The sequence below is a fragment of the Tachysurus fulvidraco genome, chromosome 19 (assembly GCF_022655615.1).
Source record: "Tachysurus fulvidraco isolate hzauxx_2018 chromosome 19, HZAU_PFXX_2.0, whole genome shotgun sequence".
NCBI classification, from domain to species: Eukaryota; Metazoa; Chordata; class Actinopteri; order Siluriformes; family Bagridae; genus Tachysurus; species Tachysurus fulvidraco.
The window spans coordinates 10,163,524-10,183,271 of record NC_062536.1 but is presented as its reverse complement, the minus strand read 5'-3'; the positions used below and the strand labels follow the sequence as shown (position 1 = coordinate 10,183,271).

The window sequence follows — 19,748 nt, the reverse complement described above, 5'->3', positions numbered from 1 at the left end:
CTCTGGATGAATTGCAAATGTCTCCCTATTTAAGTGCACTGCATGTAAGACATGATATAATAACTGACACGCTGTACGTAATGGATTATATGTTATATGGGAGTTACTATTTCCAATGCCAGTAGCATAGGCACAATTTTATGCACAAATGGTACATTTCTGGAAGCATTTATTGTACCGTCAGCTATTCCATGGCCCAAAATGTCAACTGTGTAAGCACACTCCTGCACACATGGCACAGTTTATACACTAACATACACACTATTTAACATCTATCCATGTCTGATGAATTTCAACATTACTTTCCACTAGGAGTTCCAGCATACAGTAACTCTGCTTTAAACAGAACATTTGTGCTCTGTTGGTGTTTACATAGACTATACGCAAACTCCAAATCTGCACACATCATATCTTAAAAATTACATTCTCCAGTCCTGTCATGCCTTGTTTCAATGTTTTCTAATAAGCAATACATATGTAATAATTATCTGATTAGCTGGATTTGATTGAGATGTAAGATCTACAGGACATCAGCACCAAAATGTAGTGAACCATGTAGCAGAAGGCTCTATTTTGGGGACATTCAACAAAAGTTTGCAAAGGTTCGCCAGCTGATGCAGTTGTTCTAGTTAGTACATAATTACTTTAGTAAATTAATCACACAGTGTTTACTTCGATTGTTAACCAATTTAAACTAAGGAGAAGTTTTTAAAAAGTTGTAAATCAAATAATCTTTCTGTGTGATTGAGTTTTATATACACAAACTTTCACTTAATGTCATTTGATAAAGTCAAATTTCTGCAACATTTTCCTGGAAGTATAACTGTGTCAATTTCTTTGAATAAAAGACAGAATTCATATTTCCTGCACTATTTTTGTTGACATGCTGATATTTATGAAATTGTGAATGTAGGAAATTTCATATTTTTGGAAATTAACAAAGAAATTCATGTGTATGTATAATAATGCTACATGTCTTGTGGTTACATGGTTTCTAATGCAGCATTTTTGTAACTCATTTTTGAATTAGTTAAATTTTTGAAGGACACTGGTGAGGGAATAATCATCAGATGTTTATCATGACTATAACATAAGTGAGAACAGGAACCAAATTGTGTATTTGACAATTATTAAATCTCACCAGAAACTTTTAAAAAAGAGTGATATATCACTCATTAATAAATTAAACATTTCTATCACTGGCAAATTGCTGTGTAGTAAGCAAAATAACATTACTTAAATGAAGTAAACAAAAAGCTTAAGCATTTGTACTGCATCCCACCCCTGGATATTCATTTTTCCATATAATCACATGGTCTGGAGGGTGTTTCATGTCTCCAAAAAAAAAATTAGACAGTATATCAAGTGAATGGGACAACAAAAAGAGACAATATAGTTTGTCTTGTACTGTTTGCACTAGGTTGCACATAATGCATTTTATATGGCTAGGACAACTTACTTTCATTAGTTCTGTAATATTTTATAAAGCTCTTTACTTTTATGTAGCTCTGTGTTGTTTTATGTGGCACGGTGGTCCTAGAGAACCTTTGTTTTATTTCACTTTGTGCGTCATCAGCTATATGTGGTTAGTATGAGAATAAAAACTTCTTGAGTTGATTTGACTTTATAGAAAGGGGACTTTCAGACAAAATCTTCAATTCTTAATCGTTAAGTCCCAATATTGAGACGTTATTTTTCTGTGCAAAATCAGGTACTACACACTTATCTAAAAGGTGTAGCATGTAACATGCCCAGAGTGACACATGAGACACAGCTTAAAGTACTTCAAAATTTGCTCTGAATTCGCCATGCTTTTGGTCCATTTGGCGTTCCATACAGCACACACGCTCACTTGAATCTTGAAGTGACCGTGAAAAGTAACCAAGGATCGGATCATTCTTGAGGAACCTTGTGCGGAGTGGACATGATATTGCGCTTTGAAGAAAAACCTTTACATACTAGAAACGCGTCTGAAAGTCTTAAATCCGATTATTTATTTATAGAATGATCTGTGCAACAGGTAAAAAAAATACAACTCTTAGTGACTTTAATATTTTGTGAAGTCTGCACATTTCATGCATTTTAAAAGAATGCATGTGCTGTATTTTTACCATGTTCTTGCTGAAGAAGTTTTTCTTGTATTAATCACGCCGTGTTTTTGGTAAAATATGGTTGAGTGTATATTTGGAATTTGGTTAGTGCTTGCCCCTCTGGTTCAGCAAGAGCGTCTGCGCACGTCAGTCTAGGGAGGGCAATGAGATGCTACTTATTAATGCTGCGCGTGTGACAACAGCCAGCCAGGAGCAGTCCAGACCGCCAGCGCGCGGAGGCAGTGGGGGACAAAGAGCGCGCGCGTGTTTACCGGCGCGGTAAGAAATGCGTGAGAAAACAATGACGGTTTGAAAAAGCGAGTCGGGGAGCAAAACAGGGAGGAAGACAGTAAAGAAGCAGAGAGGAGAGACAGAGTAGAACCCCTGTGGTTCTTTCGAGAAGACACAACGCAGACCTAAAGCGCGCACCGAACCGGCGAGGCTATAGGAGCAGGCACCGAACAGTGTCGCCCTGATCAGGGGCGCTGAGAAAAAGATGACTGTGGTGCCAGGGGAGAACCTGGACGAGACCGTGGCCTTGGCCGCTCTCTGTCACGACGCTTACGAGCCTGAGAGAGCGGACCAGGAGTGCTGCGAGCGGGTGGTCATCAACATCTCAGGCCTGCGCTTCGAGACGCAGCTCAAGACGCTCGCCCAGTTCCCATGCACTCTCCTCGGCGACCCTAGAAAGCGAATGCGCTTCTTCGACCCGCTCAGGAATGAATACTTCTTTGACCGCAATCGGCCGAGCTTTGATGCCATCCTCTATTACTATCAATCAGGCGGGAGACTTCGGCGACCTGTCAACGTGCCCGTGGACATCTTCATGGAGGAGATCAAGTTTTACGAGCTCGGTGAAGAGGTGATTGAGAATTTCAAAGAGGACGAGGGTTTCATTAAAGAGGAGGAGCGCCCGTTACCGGAGAACGAGTTCCAGAGACAAGTGTGGCTCTTGTTTGAATACCCAGAGAGTTCAGGACCCGCCAGAGGGATCGCAATCGTCTCTGTGCTCGTGATATTGATCTCCATCGTCATCTTTTGCCTGGAAACGTTGCCCGAGTTCAGGGAGGACACCAAGTCGTACGACGAGCACCTCCCGCTGAACGGCACGGTGAGCATGAAGAGACCGAATCCGTTCACAGACCCGTTTTTCATCGTGGAGACGCTGTGCATCATTTGGTTCTCCTTCGAGCTGGTCGTGCGCTTTTTGGCGTGCCCAAGCAAGGCGGCATTTTTCAAAAACATAATGAACACTATCGATGTGGTGGCAATCATGCCGTACTTCATCACACTCGGTCTTGAGCTTGCCGAGCACCAAGGCAACGGGCAGCAGGCCATGTCATTGGCCATCCTGCGTGTCATCCGGCTCGTGCGCGTATTCCGCATCTTTAAGCTGTCCCGCCACTCCAAAGGCCTTCAGATCTTGGGCAAGACGCTGCAGGCAAGCATGCGCGAGCTTGGCCTTTTGATCTTCTTCCTCTTTATTGGTGTCATCCTCTTCTCCAGCGCAGTGTACTTTGCTGAGACGGACGACCCCGAGTCAGGCTTCAGCAGCATCCCGGACGCCTTCTGGTGGGCCGTAGTCTCCATGACCACTGTGGGTTATGGAGATATGTGCCCCGTGACCATCGGAGGCAAGATAGTGGGCTCGCTTTGCGCAATCGCCGGCGTGCTCACCATCGCACTGCCTGTACCCGTGATCGTGTCCAACTTTAACTACTTCTACCACCGGGAGACAGAGCACGAGGAGCAGCTTCAGTACACACACGTTACGTGTGGTCAGCAACCCCAGCAGCAGCCTGGCTACGGCGATTTCGGCAGGAGCGAGAGCAAGCCTTCCCTCTCCAAATCGGACTATCTGGAGTCGGAAGACGTGGACTCAATCAAGTACACAAACTGCAGCCCCCATAAAACCTACACTGGGAAACTCACAGACGTATGAGTGTAAAACACAAACACAAAAAAGTGACAAGCAAACACAAAGGCGCATTTCTGTGAGCACAATTCCTCATCCTGCGCTCCAGCTTGATTACATCCGGTTAGTGAGCTCTGATTATCAAGCATCCTGCGCGCAAAAAGGAGTCATTTTCATTTAAAAACTCACTAGAAGAGGATTTATAAGACGAGGACGCGAAAACGGGATGGTTTCTTTTCTTTCTTTCTTTCTTTCCTTCTTTCTTTCTTTCTTTCTTTCTTTCTTTCTTTCTTTCTTTCTTTCTTTCTTTCTTTCTCTTTTCCTTAAAACTGTCTTCCATGCTTGTGGTCATCAATATTTAAAAAGAAGAGACTGCATCTTTAGCCTCAAAGTATAATTATTTATGAAAACAACTAGGCTAAAGAACCAAGCCCAACCTCGCAGAATAGCACTTTACTCATGTTTTCTTAGTAATAAATAATTTATTAGGCTTCGCTTTATCTGGGGTTTAAAAGTTTACATATGATTTAAATATTCGGAACAAAGCGAACAGGACCAAAATATCTAAATCAAGTTATATTTTTATTATTATATATTTTTTATGCCTGGCGACTGTAAGGAGGTCACTCAGTGTTGCTCCTTGTTTTTCTTCCATGGCTGTAAAGTTCAGGTGTGATTAATTATGTGATTAAGTATCAGTAGGCACTTATCGACCAGCACTTTCACTGTACAGCTGACATCTTAAGTACATTTCTTCCCATTTCAAAACAGGTTTTAATCGCCGTTTACACTTAATTTCCCCTCTATTTTAATTTATCCGAATAAAAATATATAGGTGTATAGCCAAGCCAAAAGCATATAGAATTTAGGCCTATATTTCAATTTCAAATTACAGGATTAGCAAAAGCCAGGGTTTTGGTTGTGAAGATGGCAAAATGTGCAGCTTTACCAAAACCAAGCGTTTATAAACCTAGAGTGCCATCTATTGGACGAGAGAGAGAGAGAGAGAGAGAGAGAGAGAGAGAGAGAGAGAGAGAGAGAGAGAGAGAGAGAGAGAGAGAGAGAGAGAGAGAGAGAGGTTCTCAGACATTCTTTGGAGACGGAAGTGTTTCTATAGCAACCTTCCAGACTGTCCTGAATCTTCTGACATCAGGCATTGGCTACGTCCAAAACTGTACTACTTTACTAACTAGTAGTCTACATATGCTATCATCATCTATAGTTGTACTATTTTTGCATCTATTTTTGTACAGTAGTATGTGTCTTGGACGTGCCTAACGTTCTGCCTTAAGTTCTTTTTCTGATAGACAACACCAGGTTGCTTTTAATGTTGCTGTTTTCTACATAACGCCGACCAAGTAATGTAGCCTAAATAGAAATACGAGATTAGATTCGATTCGATTAGATTGGATTAGATTAGATTAGATTAGATTAGATTAGATTGGATTGGATTGGATCGAATCAGATTGGATTAGATTAGATTAGATTAGATTAGATAGGTCTATTCGGCAGCTATAGACGCCCAAATAATACTTTTAGCAAAGTCTAACTGTAAGCAGCAGAACATTGTGGCTTAATCCTGACGACTTGTCGCTCCCTGTTTCTGTCTTTGGGCTCGGGGGTCATGATAGAAACAAATGTTATGTGCATTGCAGCTGATTTAGAGACATTTTCACATCACAAAGGGGGAAAAATAACAAACGGAGGACAACCATCACTATGACTGTCATGTGCGTCTGTCGCGAGGCGCAGAAACCTGGAATCTTATTGGCTGCATTAGGAGTTTCGGCGACCAATCACTGATCGTTAAAGGGAAATAATGGAACCGCTTTGATCTGCTTTGGAACTTCTTTCCTGCAGAAGCTGTGGAGCAACTTCACAAAAGGTGAGCTGGGTTAAAATGTGTGTGTGTGTGTGTGTGTGTGTGTGTGTGTGTGTGTGTGTGTGTGTGTGTGTGTGTGTGTGTGTGTGTGTGTGTGTGTGTGTGCGTGCGTGCGTGCGTGCGTGCGTGTGTGTGTGCGCGCGCGCGCGTGTGCGTGTGTATATATGTGTGTGTGCGGGCGTGTGCGTGTGTTTCTAACTGATTGTAGCTGTTATTTTTAATTACTTTTGCCTAGAATATTGAACATTTGCAGTCCCAGTTAACATGTACTTAGCAATTGATTCACAACAAATACTTAATTCATGTTGATGTAAACACTAGATGGCAGCATTTACTAAGTACATACTATTAAATGTATGGCCTTCATGCACAGTTTCAAGTTCACTGCTCAATGTGAACTTGTTCAAGTTCAGTGTCACACCTGATCCAGCTCATAAAGGGACATGCAATGGGCAGATTAGTGGATCAGTATTAATGGAGTATGTAGTTACATGACAAATGTGTGAAACACTGAGAACAGTTTAGACAAGTAAGTCATCCTCTCATGTCCACCTTGTCCTGAAGCCAACATTATAATGTAAACTTATGTTATTGAGATAATTACATAGATTACTAAATGAGCTGTTGAACTGATTTAATTAAGATGTTATAGAATCTTGCTCATGATCATCTACACAACAAAATTCCCTCTCTTCTCTTCTTGTTTTGCAACCTCTTTTATAATCATGACCATCTCCACTGCAGCATAGTGTAGTTCACTAAAACCAACACTAGAGGGAGAACCTTTAATTCAGCAGAGAGAAAATTATAGTTGCACACTGCCACTGATCAAGGATGTGAAGTAAGATTAATAAAACCTCATCACTGTGTGGTGTGGGTGGTCGTGCTTTGTAAAATACTGATTGTGCATTCTTTGTAAGATAAGTGAAGTGTACTGAAAATTCCTGTACACATCCAGACTGTATGACATGCTCTATATCAATTCTCTCATACTCTGCAGCTCTTAACCATATATATGCACGTTTATATACTCTGCAAACACAACTCTGTTTAGTTTCAACAAGGAACAATACATACTTGAGAAAGCAGTGTTTCCTTTGAAAATATCTACTCCAAACATGAACAACATAGAAATAAATATCATAAATCACATTAAATACCTAAATCATCCTAAAGAACTCAAGAATACCTTATCTTTATCTGTTATACATGGTAAATTCTTTGTTTTTAATTAAAATATGTTATTGGTTTTTAATACTTAATGGATTCCCTAACTACTTACCTATTGGCCACGCCCTACATTCAGTAGAAGACTTCTGATTGGCTGATAGACTTAAGTACTGAACAAAACACTTGGGGTGTTCTGAGGTTTATAATCAGGTATAATCAAGACAGGCAGGCATAATGAGAAAAAAAGATTATTGTGTCCAATTTAAAGTGGACAGTTTCTGAAGAGAATTTGCCAAAGACTGCAATTTTTACATTTATAAATGATAGATACCTTGCACATTTAAGACATATAGAGTTGCATTTAACTACTATGAGATAGCAGCTATAGTTTATATCTTAAAGCAGCTATAAACAGTTATTCCATCACCTTTTTTTCCCTCTTGAGGTGAATAAGAAAAAAAAAACCTGTTTGTCATGTTACAGAGAAACCAGAGAGTTCAAAGTCTTCTGTCTGTGATAGGAAACCTGCTGACTATTGCAAAATGCTGACATCTGACTCCTTCCAAAACATATATAGAAACATCTGAAAACTTCACCATATCAACATTTAGACCGTCTTCTTTCTAACACAATTTCTTAATCTATGTATTATTACATTTAGATGATGCAGAACATCTTCCATACAAATCCTTGAGAAGGAGTACAGAAATAACTTAGTAGAATGAGTGCATTAATGCTTTCTAGTCAAAACTGATGTCTAAGCTACTGTTATAAAAATAAATAAAAAAAACACACCCTGCACCAAACCCCCAGCTTCAAATTCAAGGATTCAAACATGCTACATTATAACATGCAATATATATCTGAAATGATTTCTTTAATTATTATTAATTTAATTATTAATATCATATTTTTTATTCATATAATATATTATTATATATAATTATTATTATAAAAAATAAAAATACAAAATAATAAATAAAAAATACAGATTACTCTGTATATACTGTAGTTTTTCCATAAATTTCATTTATATTTTTGTAAGGGAGACGCGCAAAGTAAGAATTTCATTGTATGGACTAAACCATTGTGTTTTCACTGTGCACTTGACAATAAACCTCTTGAATCTTGAAATTAATTTCTGACCCTAATTTCATTTTAATTTTTATATTTTCTATACACTTTTTTATACACTTTTTTAAAATCAAATGATAGCATATTTCATCTAACACATTTTGCATTACTTGAAACCTTTTTCACCACAAGAATAGATGCACGAATTCAATGTGACACAAATACTTCTCCATATTAATGCAATGGTTCGTTAAAGAGCTTATAATACATTTGTCTGATCTGTGGGCCTCATTAAGAATGAGGTTTAATGAGAACAATTTAAACACCCTGCTATGAAATGCAAAACCTCAAAGAGCAAAGCTGGCAAAGCAGAAAACAGCAAATGTACTGTAGCTAGCTAAATGTTTGTTTTAGCGAACCTACAATATCCATGGTTTTAGGAAGATGACAATATTTTTCCCATGTAGATCTGTCTTGGTTTTAAACAAATGCAGACAAATCTTAGTTATACTTCATGTGCTTCGTGTGCTTAAATATAAATAAATAAATAAATAAATAAATAAATAAATAAAAGTAAACTAATGTCATTTAATCTACTATTTTTCAAGTATATATAAATCAAAAATTCAGCAAGTAAACTTTGCAGTTGTGTTGGATTTATTGTGTACTATATGTAAAGTTGTACTCTAGTGTACCAGACACTGTTAAATTGTGTGGATCTGCAGATTTGTAGTGATACATTTGCTTGAACTGTGTCACATCCTGAGTCAGAAGCAGACAACCAGCATTAACTGTATTTAAACAAGCAGTTTACCAGAGCAAAGATAGTGCGTCATAGGTTTCAAGAAATGATGCCGCATTGATTCGTAAGCTTAATACATGAACATTACTAAGTGTTGCTCAGAAATGACAAAGATTACAGCCTATTTAATTCCCTAAACTTTACATCAAGATATTATGGGAAGGATTCCTCTGATTATTATATAGCAGAGTAATTTTATAAATAGACTGCCAGTGGATATCATGTTTTTGGTAAAGCACCTTTAAATTGTAACAGAAGACTGTAAGAGAACAGAGTTGAATTCTGAACAGCCACATTCCTACATAGTATTCCCTACACAATATATGCTGGAGTCAAGCTTATGATTAGTTATTTGTTTGAGAGCAGAGATCCTTTCGGTGTTATAGTGTAGTTCTCCTTGTGTAACCATGGTCTAGAAAATGAATAGGGGAAAAACATAAACATAAAACTATCCATGCATATTTTCCATTTCTTCCCTCTGTCAGCGCTTGTAGTCATAAAATGATGAATATCTAACAGTATAAATCATAGCACGTAGGGCAGATTTTGAAACCTCACAGCACCTCGGCCATCCTTCATGATAAATAGTAGTGTTTAAATTCTATATGGCGGAAATAATGCCAAGAAATTTAGCAATAAATCATAACAAGGTTAACCATAGCCAGTGTAATGGGATGGGTTTCACTTATCAGATTCACACTGGGTGCAGCTCTCTGAAAGGCACTATGCTAGAGAGCCTAAATGGAAATTATGTAATTTAATAGAGGGCATATTTATGCTCTGTAGGGCCTTCAGTATAGGAAAGTCAATGAAGCAAAGAACCTGTATCAGACAGAACACTAAAAAAAATGATACACCACATCCAGTCACAGATTTGATCATATATTTATATATGTCTTCTATGTATGTCATCAATGGATTAAAAAAATAATAATAAATATAAAAATAAAACATAAGTAATATTATAATTTTATCATGTATGATAATTTGATTGCACCAGAGAAATCTGTATCATGTATACTGTATATCTCCTCTGTACTGTCAAACCCTGAATTTTTGGCACCCTTTAATAAAAATGGTTTAAAATAGCAATGATAATTTAAGCTCATGCATGATGTGGATTTCATTTTAAACTTAAATTGTTTTCTTAAATAAGGCCTCTTTTCTCTCTGCTCTTTGCTCATTGCTATTCAGAATTCAATTCTACAGCATCTGCTACTATTTGTTTTGTCATTTTCTGTCTGCAGTCATTTCCCTTAGGCAATACATTAATTTAGTCGTCCCGTAGTGATGAACAGTGGACAACGAAGGCACAAAATCAGACTCATCTATAGGGATGAACAGTAAATACAGTCAAATTTAACATGGTTATTTCATGTGTTGGTTACATTGGGAATTACAGATGATGTTATTATTATTATTATTATTATTATTATTATTATTATTATTATTATTATTATTATAGTTCCAAATGTGTCACACAAAACCATGTCTCACCTCTGAACACCCCCCTATCCATCAGAAATATTTCCACACATGCCAAAACTGTTTGTTTCCGATGTTGTAGAGACGAATTGGCAAAGACTCCAGCTGCATAACGGTTGATTCCTTTGTGGCATTTGTGGCTTTGTATTGTGTTACAAGACATGGCTGTTTGTATGGAACACAGTGGTGTCCTGCTGGTACAGGCATTAATATAGATTATGCATAATTCAGGTATCCACTGTTTTTTTTTTAAAGAAATCCTTTTGCAGCACATTTTCCAGGAATTATTAATACATCATCTTAAAGACTGCCTCAAGAAGGGATCACACTTTGAATGGTTAAGATTAGATTAGTGTAAAACCATACATGAATTTACACGAAATGTAGAATGTGTTAAGAATTCAAGAATATACAGGTTTTGACATGATGTGTGATTTACTGTAACATATAAGCTATAAAAGCTAAGTCACCATTTACACTATATGGTCAAAGGTTTGTGGACACCTGATCATCACACACGAACCATTTCAGATTTACTTTCCCTTTTCTGTTATATTAAGGTCCACTCTTCTGGGAAGACTTTTAACTAGAATTTGGAGCATAGCTGTGGGAATTTGAGAGTTTGTGAGGTCAGGCACTGAAGTCATGTGAGGAGGCCTTTCATGTAGTTGGTTTTCATTGGGGTTCAGCTCAATACTTAAATTCTTCCACTCCAACCTTTGTTGTCATGCTATAACAGCTAGTTCCAGTGAAGGGAAATCTGCAGTATATACAAAAACATTTTAAACAACTTTGTGCTTCCAACTTTGTGGCAACAGCTTGGAGAAGAACCACATATGGGTGTAATAACTGGGTCTCCACAAACCTTTAGTCATATTATGTTTGGGTCTACATTAGTCATTTGGAACTCATATATTGATTAAAATCATTTCCAGACATATTGCTAAGTTCATATCTGAGTCATATTAACTACTCAGTTGTAGTCTCCTAGTTGCACGACTTTTTTTTCCGGGCTTGTATTCTTTGTCCAGGATCGATTATAAACCTTAATATAAAACAATGGACAATTTTGTGATCTAATAGGAATTTTGTGAATCATTTTCCTTACAATTTGTGCTAGGATTTCTAACTGAATAAAAATTATTCATGCAAATAAAAAGCAACAGTTGATAGTTAATTTAAGTAGTTTGTTAAACTATTACTGTATGAAATATTCATACAGAATTTGTGTGTGTGTGTGTGTGTGTGTGTGTGTGTGTGTGTGTGTGTGTGTGTGTGTGGGTGGGTGTGGGTGTGTGTGTGTTTGTTTTGGGGGGGCACCGGCTTACTATCTTGTCTAATATTAGCAGTTAGCATGTATGAGGCTATGTATTTTCAGGGCAATTAATAGCATTTTATTTCACAGATTTTTATGTATGTAAACAAACCAAGTAATATTTAAAGCAACTAATTACCATTTAAAGAGTGTGATCATAGCATGAAACAATGGTTTCCTGTAAGGGCTGTAGAGATTCTCATGCTTGGTCTTTACCAGAGCACTGGGAACATTTTGTTGCTTTCTCAGTTGCTGGCGCATGCTAACATTTCTGTGTCAGAGTTGTGCTATGGATCTCCTCAGCAGCCTTTAAAAAGCCTTTATGATGATATCAATTTCCTGGTATTAGCACACACAAAGCTATGCTTACACATGTAACATTCATGCAATGTTCAGATGACAACTCATCTACATATTAATAATAAATGAACCATCAATTGGTTTCACTTTATATAATCACGCTGCTCATGTTTCAGGGCTTTTGAGTTAGCTCTACTGTAAATAGCTGGTTGGCTACTTGGTTATTAACATCCACTAATACAGTACATTAGTTATGTGGAAAGAATATTTACACGCATGTTAGTGTCATAATTTCTCGAAGAATCTTACACTCATAGTGTGTAGCAGAGAGCTTCAAGAAAAGGTGTAAACTAAACCAGATCATTGTAATACGAGTGCTAGACCAGTGGTTAACCACCTAATTACTCAACGTATTATTTGTTTGTTAATCCTAAAGCATTTTATTCGTTAATCCTATTAATTATTCAGTAATCACACTGACACTTGGAGGAGATAAGAGGTATGTAGTTACATGACAAATGTGTGAAACACTGAGAACAGTTTAGAGAAGTAAGTCATCCTCTCATGTCCACCTTGTCCTGAGACCTTTACGGTTAGCTCTAGTTTTGAAATGGATACTTGCATGTTTTATTCAACAGCTTCTCTTAGACACCCATCGTAAGTGTGTTCTGACCGAACGGGTTTTTGGTCTTTTTTCAGTGCAGGGAAATGTGTTGAAATTCTGGTCTATGGACTTTTCCTTTTAACTGGTTCTGTAAGATTAAGTAATGCAAAAGTGTATTAACTTGCAGAAATTTTAGGTCACACATCGTCATAGTAAAACACCAATGATGTGGTGGTGTGATACTTACAATTCAGTAATAGAACACTGCTCATTTATTTTATTTTTTATTTTATGGTATAATATTTACTGTTGTGGACCATTAATGAAAGCAGAGTGTTCCAGTTATCACCATCACATCTTAACATGAGTGTAACATCTATAAACATTTCCTTACCAGTCAAGAACAATCTCCCATAATGGAAGACATAGTTACATCTATATTATTGTTATGAAGCTCTGAAACTGGAGACTCTTTTCTAAAAGCACTGCTTTTATGGAATATTTTTCCCCTTTCTGACAAATCAGATTAGAGAATTCAAAAGTATTTGGTATAAATACCATGATGACATGGTGCATGCACTTACAGTGGCTTCCGTGTTTTCCAGCACATGTAGGATCTGTGATATTATGGGAATATTTGAGAATTGTGTGTTCAGGGTTTTGTGATAACATTTTTAGGACAAATGAACACAAAAGTTTCAGAATTCAGTTTACAGTTTAATTTTTTTCTCTTTTTCCCTCAGGAGCAGAAACCTTTTCACGATCAAAAACTGAAAAGAGCTAGAATAGTCAGTGGAATCAGAACAGCCTCGCCAATGTGTGGATTTGAAGATCAACTAGAAGAAGAGGTTGCTTCACACGTCAAAAGTAGAATCAAATAAAAAGAGTGTGAGTATGGTCACATTCGGTGGAGAACCATAAACAGTTTTCTTGCAGGAGCTGAGAGCACCTCTAAGATACTGGGATAATTTTCACCCATGGAGTCTAAGTGAATTTCAAGATGAAGAAAAACTGACACAGTCTAAAGATAGCAAGTGGCTTACACACTGAACTGAACTGATTTAGTGGAGAATTTACTTGAATTACAAATCATATTCATACATGATTTAAGAGACACTGTGTTCCTGATGTATTGTAGGCTATAAAAACAGGAGTGTGTGAGTACGAGTGTGTTTGTATGTTCTCACAGATACAAATCAAAAATATGGCACATAGAAAAGTTGCATATCATCTGCTATACCAAAACATATGATTGCATGTTTGAAAACAGAGCATGCAATCAGACATAACAATTCTTCATTGAAATGCTTCAAATCTGTTCATTAATGAATATGGAAGCAATAGCAAATCGAAAAAAGTTCCATTGTTTGACAGCTGAGGATAACATTGTTAAATCTATATCTTTGAATCTTTCGCTTTTTTATGGAAATCAAAACGGTTAGACTGGCGACACTTTTTTAAACATGCCTGCTGAATTTGGGGAATGATTTTTTTTCTTTCTCATTGAAGATTTTGCCTTCAAAGAGTGGATGAACGTTAGAATATTCAGATCACCTGAACAGCCTCAGTCCCCCTTTCAACTACAGTAGGTTGGCACAGGGCAAAAGCTGCAAGCTTGTGATTTTACATTATTCCTTTTTATGACATGTTCATATTGTTTGAAATAACCTGTAGATCAGAATGCTGTATCACCTGTCATGTAAAGCATCTACCTCAATGTTGTGATCTTCATTTCTGCCAAAAGCTTCACCCTGGGAAAGCAGCATGGGTCATGTGACTGGGCCATCATTAAAGCAATGTGTTGTTTATTCTGCCATGCAGTCAGAAGCAGTTATGTATCTTGTTCAAAATAGCATGACTCACTTGTCCTTATTGTCCATTCTAGACGGCTGTTGCATCTATGCATTGCTGACTGTTGTGTCTACATATACTCGCATCCATGCCAGTGCCACCTTGTATCCTCATTGGTACAGTTATGCAAAGTCTTTAATTCAATATCTGACCTTAATCAACAGGTAGGTTGTAGTTTAAGGGTGTCGCTCATATCAGATCAATGTCGTTCATCGGTACATTTCACAGCATCCAACTGTTAAATCCGTTTTTTAGGTGTAATGTCTGTCAAGCTGAATTAATATTGCACTGTATTGTATGTAATCTGTTTCCATCCAAGTCAACTTTATCCATATAAAAGAGAAATTTGCAGTTATAATATGCAACACAGAATCTGCAAATACGCAAACTAAATCTATGGAATAATGGATACAGCATTCAAAACGCACATCTCTACACAAATGTTCTGCAGTAAGAAAAGTTCCTTAAGCCAGCATGTTGCTAAAGTATGTCAATAGCCTTCCTATATGATGGCGAGAAACACAGAGATATGGATTTCTTTGTCCACGTATTAGCTTAAGCTTCACATGGCAGACATGAAGCAATGGGACTGTATGAAGAAAAGCAATAGTAGAGAATATGATGCTTTTCAGTCAATAAACACCTTGAGGTCTTCCTAGAGGAAGCTAAATATCTTTTGTTTCCTGTAAATAAGTATTTTCTTATTTCCCCTGCTGTTCTATTTCATCTATACCTATTTCATAAATATTTTTTTTGTATTTTGTTTTTCTGATGATTGCATATGGACTGTGTAGAAGTTTGAGATGGTGATTATAGGCTTACTAATGATGGATGGATGGTTCGATGGATGGATGTATGGATGGAAAAATTAATTTTTAAATATATATTATAATATTATTATATAAGGGGATGGATATTCAATTAACAACGTATTGTATGACTGTGCAAAGTACCTTATTAGGACGGGCTTAACACCATAACACCTAATTAGGACGGGCTTAACACCATAAATTTTAGTGCGGCAGGACAACACTGAAAATACTAAATCATATCAAAAGCTCATCACACCTGCCTACTATGCCATAAGCTACTATCTGGTGAGTAACAACATATTAGGAAGCTGAGCATTCATACCATGTCATGTTCAAGATGGAAAACTTGAAAAGTTATATTTTCTACAAGAGAATTTGCCTCATTTCTAAAGAAATCTGAGCTGTTTCGACATTTTAGATGTGAAAATCATTTAATCATGGCTTTATTAATATCAGTTTAATAGTTTAACAGTTCAAATTGTACAATTAGGATAGTTTCTATTGGCTGTTTGATACAGCAGGTATGATTTCTAAATCAGTGAGTGATTGCGGTCTCAGTGGACCTCTGTTAGTGCTAGTTGTATGTACCATTTTGGCTCTATGTAACAAAACAAGTCAATCAAATTCTATCAAATAACTACATTTAATAAAAAAAAATTGTTGGCCACTCAATCAAGAAAATTAGTATTTCAACAGAAATTAAAATTAATTGTGTTGTAAATGAAAAGTTAATATTTAATAAATGGCTGATGTATATGATTAACTTATTATTTGCCCCACTTATTCCTAAGAGCAAGCTACCAAGCAAAACTCCCTCTTTTTTAAGTGGGTGACGTGAGACAGCTAAGTATGGTGACCCATACTCAGAATTGTTCTCTGCATTTAACCCATCCAAAGTGCACACACAGCAGTGAACACACAGCGTTAACACACAGCGTGAACACACACCGGGTTGTACATTATAGCAAAGTGAAACTCTTTCTTCGCATATCCCACATTAGGAAGCTGGGATCAGCCATGATACAGCTCCCCTGGAGCAGAGAGGGCTAGGGGCCTTGCTCAAGGGCCCAACAGTGGTAGCTTGGCAATGCAAGCTCTTGAACTCCAATCCTCTAATCAACAACCCAGAGCCGTAACCGCTTGAGACACCACTGCACCCTGCAAAACTCCTTGATAGGTTTAGGGTAGATTTTATGATTCTGATGCTTACCTACAAGGCCTTACATGGGTTAGCTCCTCAATATTTGACTGATCTTTTAATTCCTTATATTCCATCTCGCAACCTTCGTTCTTCTGAAGCTGGTCTTTTAACTGTTCCTTTAACTCGTTTAAAATCGATGGGTGATAGGGCTTTCTCTTCACTAGCTCCAAAACTGTGGAATTCATTACCAACTGAGATAAGGCAAGCAACATCTCTTGGCACTTTTTAATCTCAACTCCAAACTCATTTTTTAGGGTAGCTTTTACAGTAATTTGACTAACTGAAATTTTACATAGTGCTTATTTTATAGTCTATTTTTGTTGCTTTAATTTTAATCTTTATATTATGTGTGTATTTCTGTGCTTTTGTGAAGCGCTTTGAGAAGTTCTTTTAAAGGCGCTATAGAAAATAAAGGTTATTATTATTATTATTATTATTATTATTATTATTATTATTATTATTATAAAGAAAATTTGTTTGCAACACGTTCTGTGAACTAGAGCATTGGCATACATGTTCTGCTGTGTTCAGTATATGTGCTTTTGAACCTATATGAACACAGTGCTGTATGTCATGTCCTAGAGCTTTAAAAAATAAAACATGATTTCATGCTGGACTGAACAAACATCAAATATCAAATCATGGTACTCCCTACTCTCTATTTTCAAACTATTCCAGATCTTGAGGCTGCATATATTTAGCCACCACAAAATGGGATTAGCTAACTGAGATGGAGCATAGCTTTCATCAGCTACTGTCTGACCCAATTACGGAAAAAGTAGTCGGGTGTTATCATGGCTGTTAAGTTAAGGTGATGAATTTATCCTGGGGTGCATGCAGTCTCTATCAGTTTTACGCAGTTCTTCACTATGAGGTGCATATGTGACTGCCCTTAAGTATTGGTACACTTGAGAGGCACAATCGTCTTGCAGAGAAACTCAAGGTACTTTGACAGAAACTGATCTATAAAATCACAGATTTTTAAATGTGGACACATTCATATCTCGCATGCTTTTGCACAGTAAATCTTTTTCCATCTGTCTTTAATAGGTGTACAATTGCAGAACATTAACCATATGGCTTAATAGGGATGTGCAATGCTATATTTCCATAGATATGTCATGTTAATAATGATTGTACATAATACAGTCAGAGATTTAGTCATATATTCAGTGTGCAGTGGTATTCTTGCATATGTATATGCCATCTTGTAAAGCAAATGGTACATTCAGATTATATAATGTAACATTAATATCCAGTTCATTTCCACCTTCTTTTATACATCTACATTTTCTGAAGCTGTCATGAGGTATGATGTTGAGAACAAAGAGTTTATGCAGTTAAATCTTTAGACTATATTTATAGTTAGCTATGAGCAGGTTCCTAGTTATGTATGGTGAGCAATAATGTATGTTATAACCATGAGCAAATCATAAGAACATTGTGCAACAAAAATGGTTAAGCTGCAACACATTACTGCACACATGCTGTCTGGATGTCTTTGCATACATACCCTTAAATGGTGCCTTACATACAGTATATTGTGTCATATTGTTATTTGTTATCAAAATCTCATTGATCATAGTATACATAGAAGTAGTTTATATGTGTTGTTGTTTAGATGATGTAGATGTAGATCCTGTGGATTGAAAGGTGGATGCTAGATGCCTGATCTATCGACATCACAATAAAACAAAGTAAATAGACTACCGAATGTAAAGTCCTCCAGGATGGTATTCTGGCGCAATCTGTGTCTTACAATATTAGATCCATTGAAGGTCAATTTGGAGACCGTCATATTCCATCAAGACCTCACAATGCTTTATCATGAAAAGTACCAAAATAAGCAAATAGATATGAAACCATTACAAACAGCCTGATTTCTAGAGGTTCCCAGCATTGTAGATCAGGCAAAACCACACAACACACATGCAGTCAGTTTATAATGAGGTCTGACCCTACCTCCCACCTTAAGACAGTGTGTGATTTTATTTTCAGGAAAAATAGTTACAAAACAGTATGATGTAAGCAATGGCTTAATCCAACTAGAAGAAACTGCATAACTTTTCTCTTTAAGAATTTGCTGTCAGGAAATAAAGAATTACTAAAACTCTGGTGCATTTCTCTAATTTCCACATTACATTTCTTCAAATTATTGCAGAGACTATATTGTCCAGTATTCTGTCCTATGTGATTCTGTGTTTATGTGTACTTTCCGCACATGCAAGCATGTGCTAATGCAGGTACTGGCTTACAGTGGAGCCTTGTCCATTTATACCATGTTAACACTGTGCAGTCTTTTATCATACATGAAGTATGAGCTTCAAGAATCTCCATGAGTGGTCACTGTGTCTCGTCCTGCTTCTGTGCTTACTGTACCATTAGCCATCATCCGTGGCGTGTTTTGTAGTGTCTTCTGTCTTGTTTAGGTAAGATGAGTGCGTGATGGATTAAATGTGTGGTTATATATATATTGTGTGAAATACAGTTAATTAACATGTACTTGTAGAGAGTATATTCTACAGCTAAAATAATGTATATATGTATGATCTGTAAACGTACATGGCATATGTACGCAATAAAATCAATTTGAATAAAAGTGCTGTCTTTTGTCTTGGAATCAATTTATATTGCCTGCTATGAACATTCTCGTATGTGGATTTGCCAAATTGCTCCCGTGTGTGAATGCGTGAACCTTTGTGTGTTGTGTAGAGAACTAATACTCTTGTCTAGGGTGTGTTCCTATCTTGTCCCCTGTGTCCGCAGGATAGACTGTCACCATCTTGTCCAGGATTTAAAAAACAAAATCAAATAAAAAAGTATTGAAGAAATGCAGTACTGATACCTTCATGTGAAGGTTTTATACAACGCTCATTCATGAAGTGTAAATATTTTACAACATGATACAATAAGGACTACTATGATATTTAATATTCCGATAGTTGAGGAACTTTCTAGCAGCTCCAGTGTATTTGTGTCTGTTCCAAAATCATAGAATAGAATTTAGTGTGTACTTTTACAAAAATGTACTGTATATAACACGAAATCATTCCAATGCAAATTTCAGTTATGAATTGTAATATGGAATAACATCATTACATAATTATATGTACAAATATGAATTAGCATTTTGCATGTCAGATACGAATTTAGATTACATCTCAGTTGATTATACTGTTAGTCATTACTACACTAATTTATCTTGAACAAAAAATTAAAAAAGGAATAAAACATTAAAACACTGGTG

At 36.8% G+C, this 19,748-nt stretch overlaps 1 protein-coding gene across 1 annotated transcript; it reads left to right on the top strand.

The window, feature by feature from the left end:
* Positions 1–2,069: 2,069 nt before the first annotated feature.
* LOC113645781 (shaker-related potassium channel tsha2-like) lies at positions 2,070–19,100 on the top strand. The gene is made up of 2 exons (XM_047804289.1): positions 2,070–5,890; positions 13,381–19,100. The coding sequence occupies exon 1, from the start codon at positions 2,587–2,589 to the stop codon at positions 4,030–4,032; it is 1,446 nt and encodes a 481-aa protein (XP_047660245.1). The 5' UTR covers positions 2,070–2,586; the 3' UTR covers positions 4,033–5,890; positions 13,381–19,100.
* Positions 19,101–19,748: the final 648 nt, after the last annotated feature.

Excerpts from the sequence above, each read along its gene's own strand:
- LOC113645781 (XM_047804289.1), top strand. The coding sequence starts at position 2,587 with ATGACTGTGGTGCCAGGGGAGAACCTGGACGAGACCGTGGCCTTGGCC.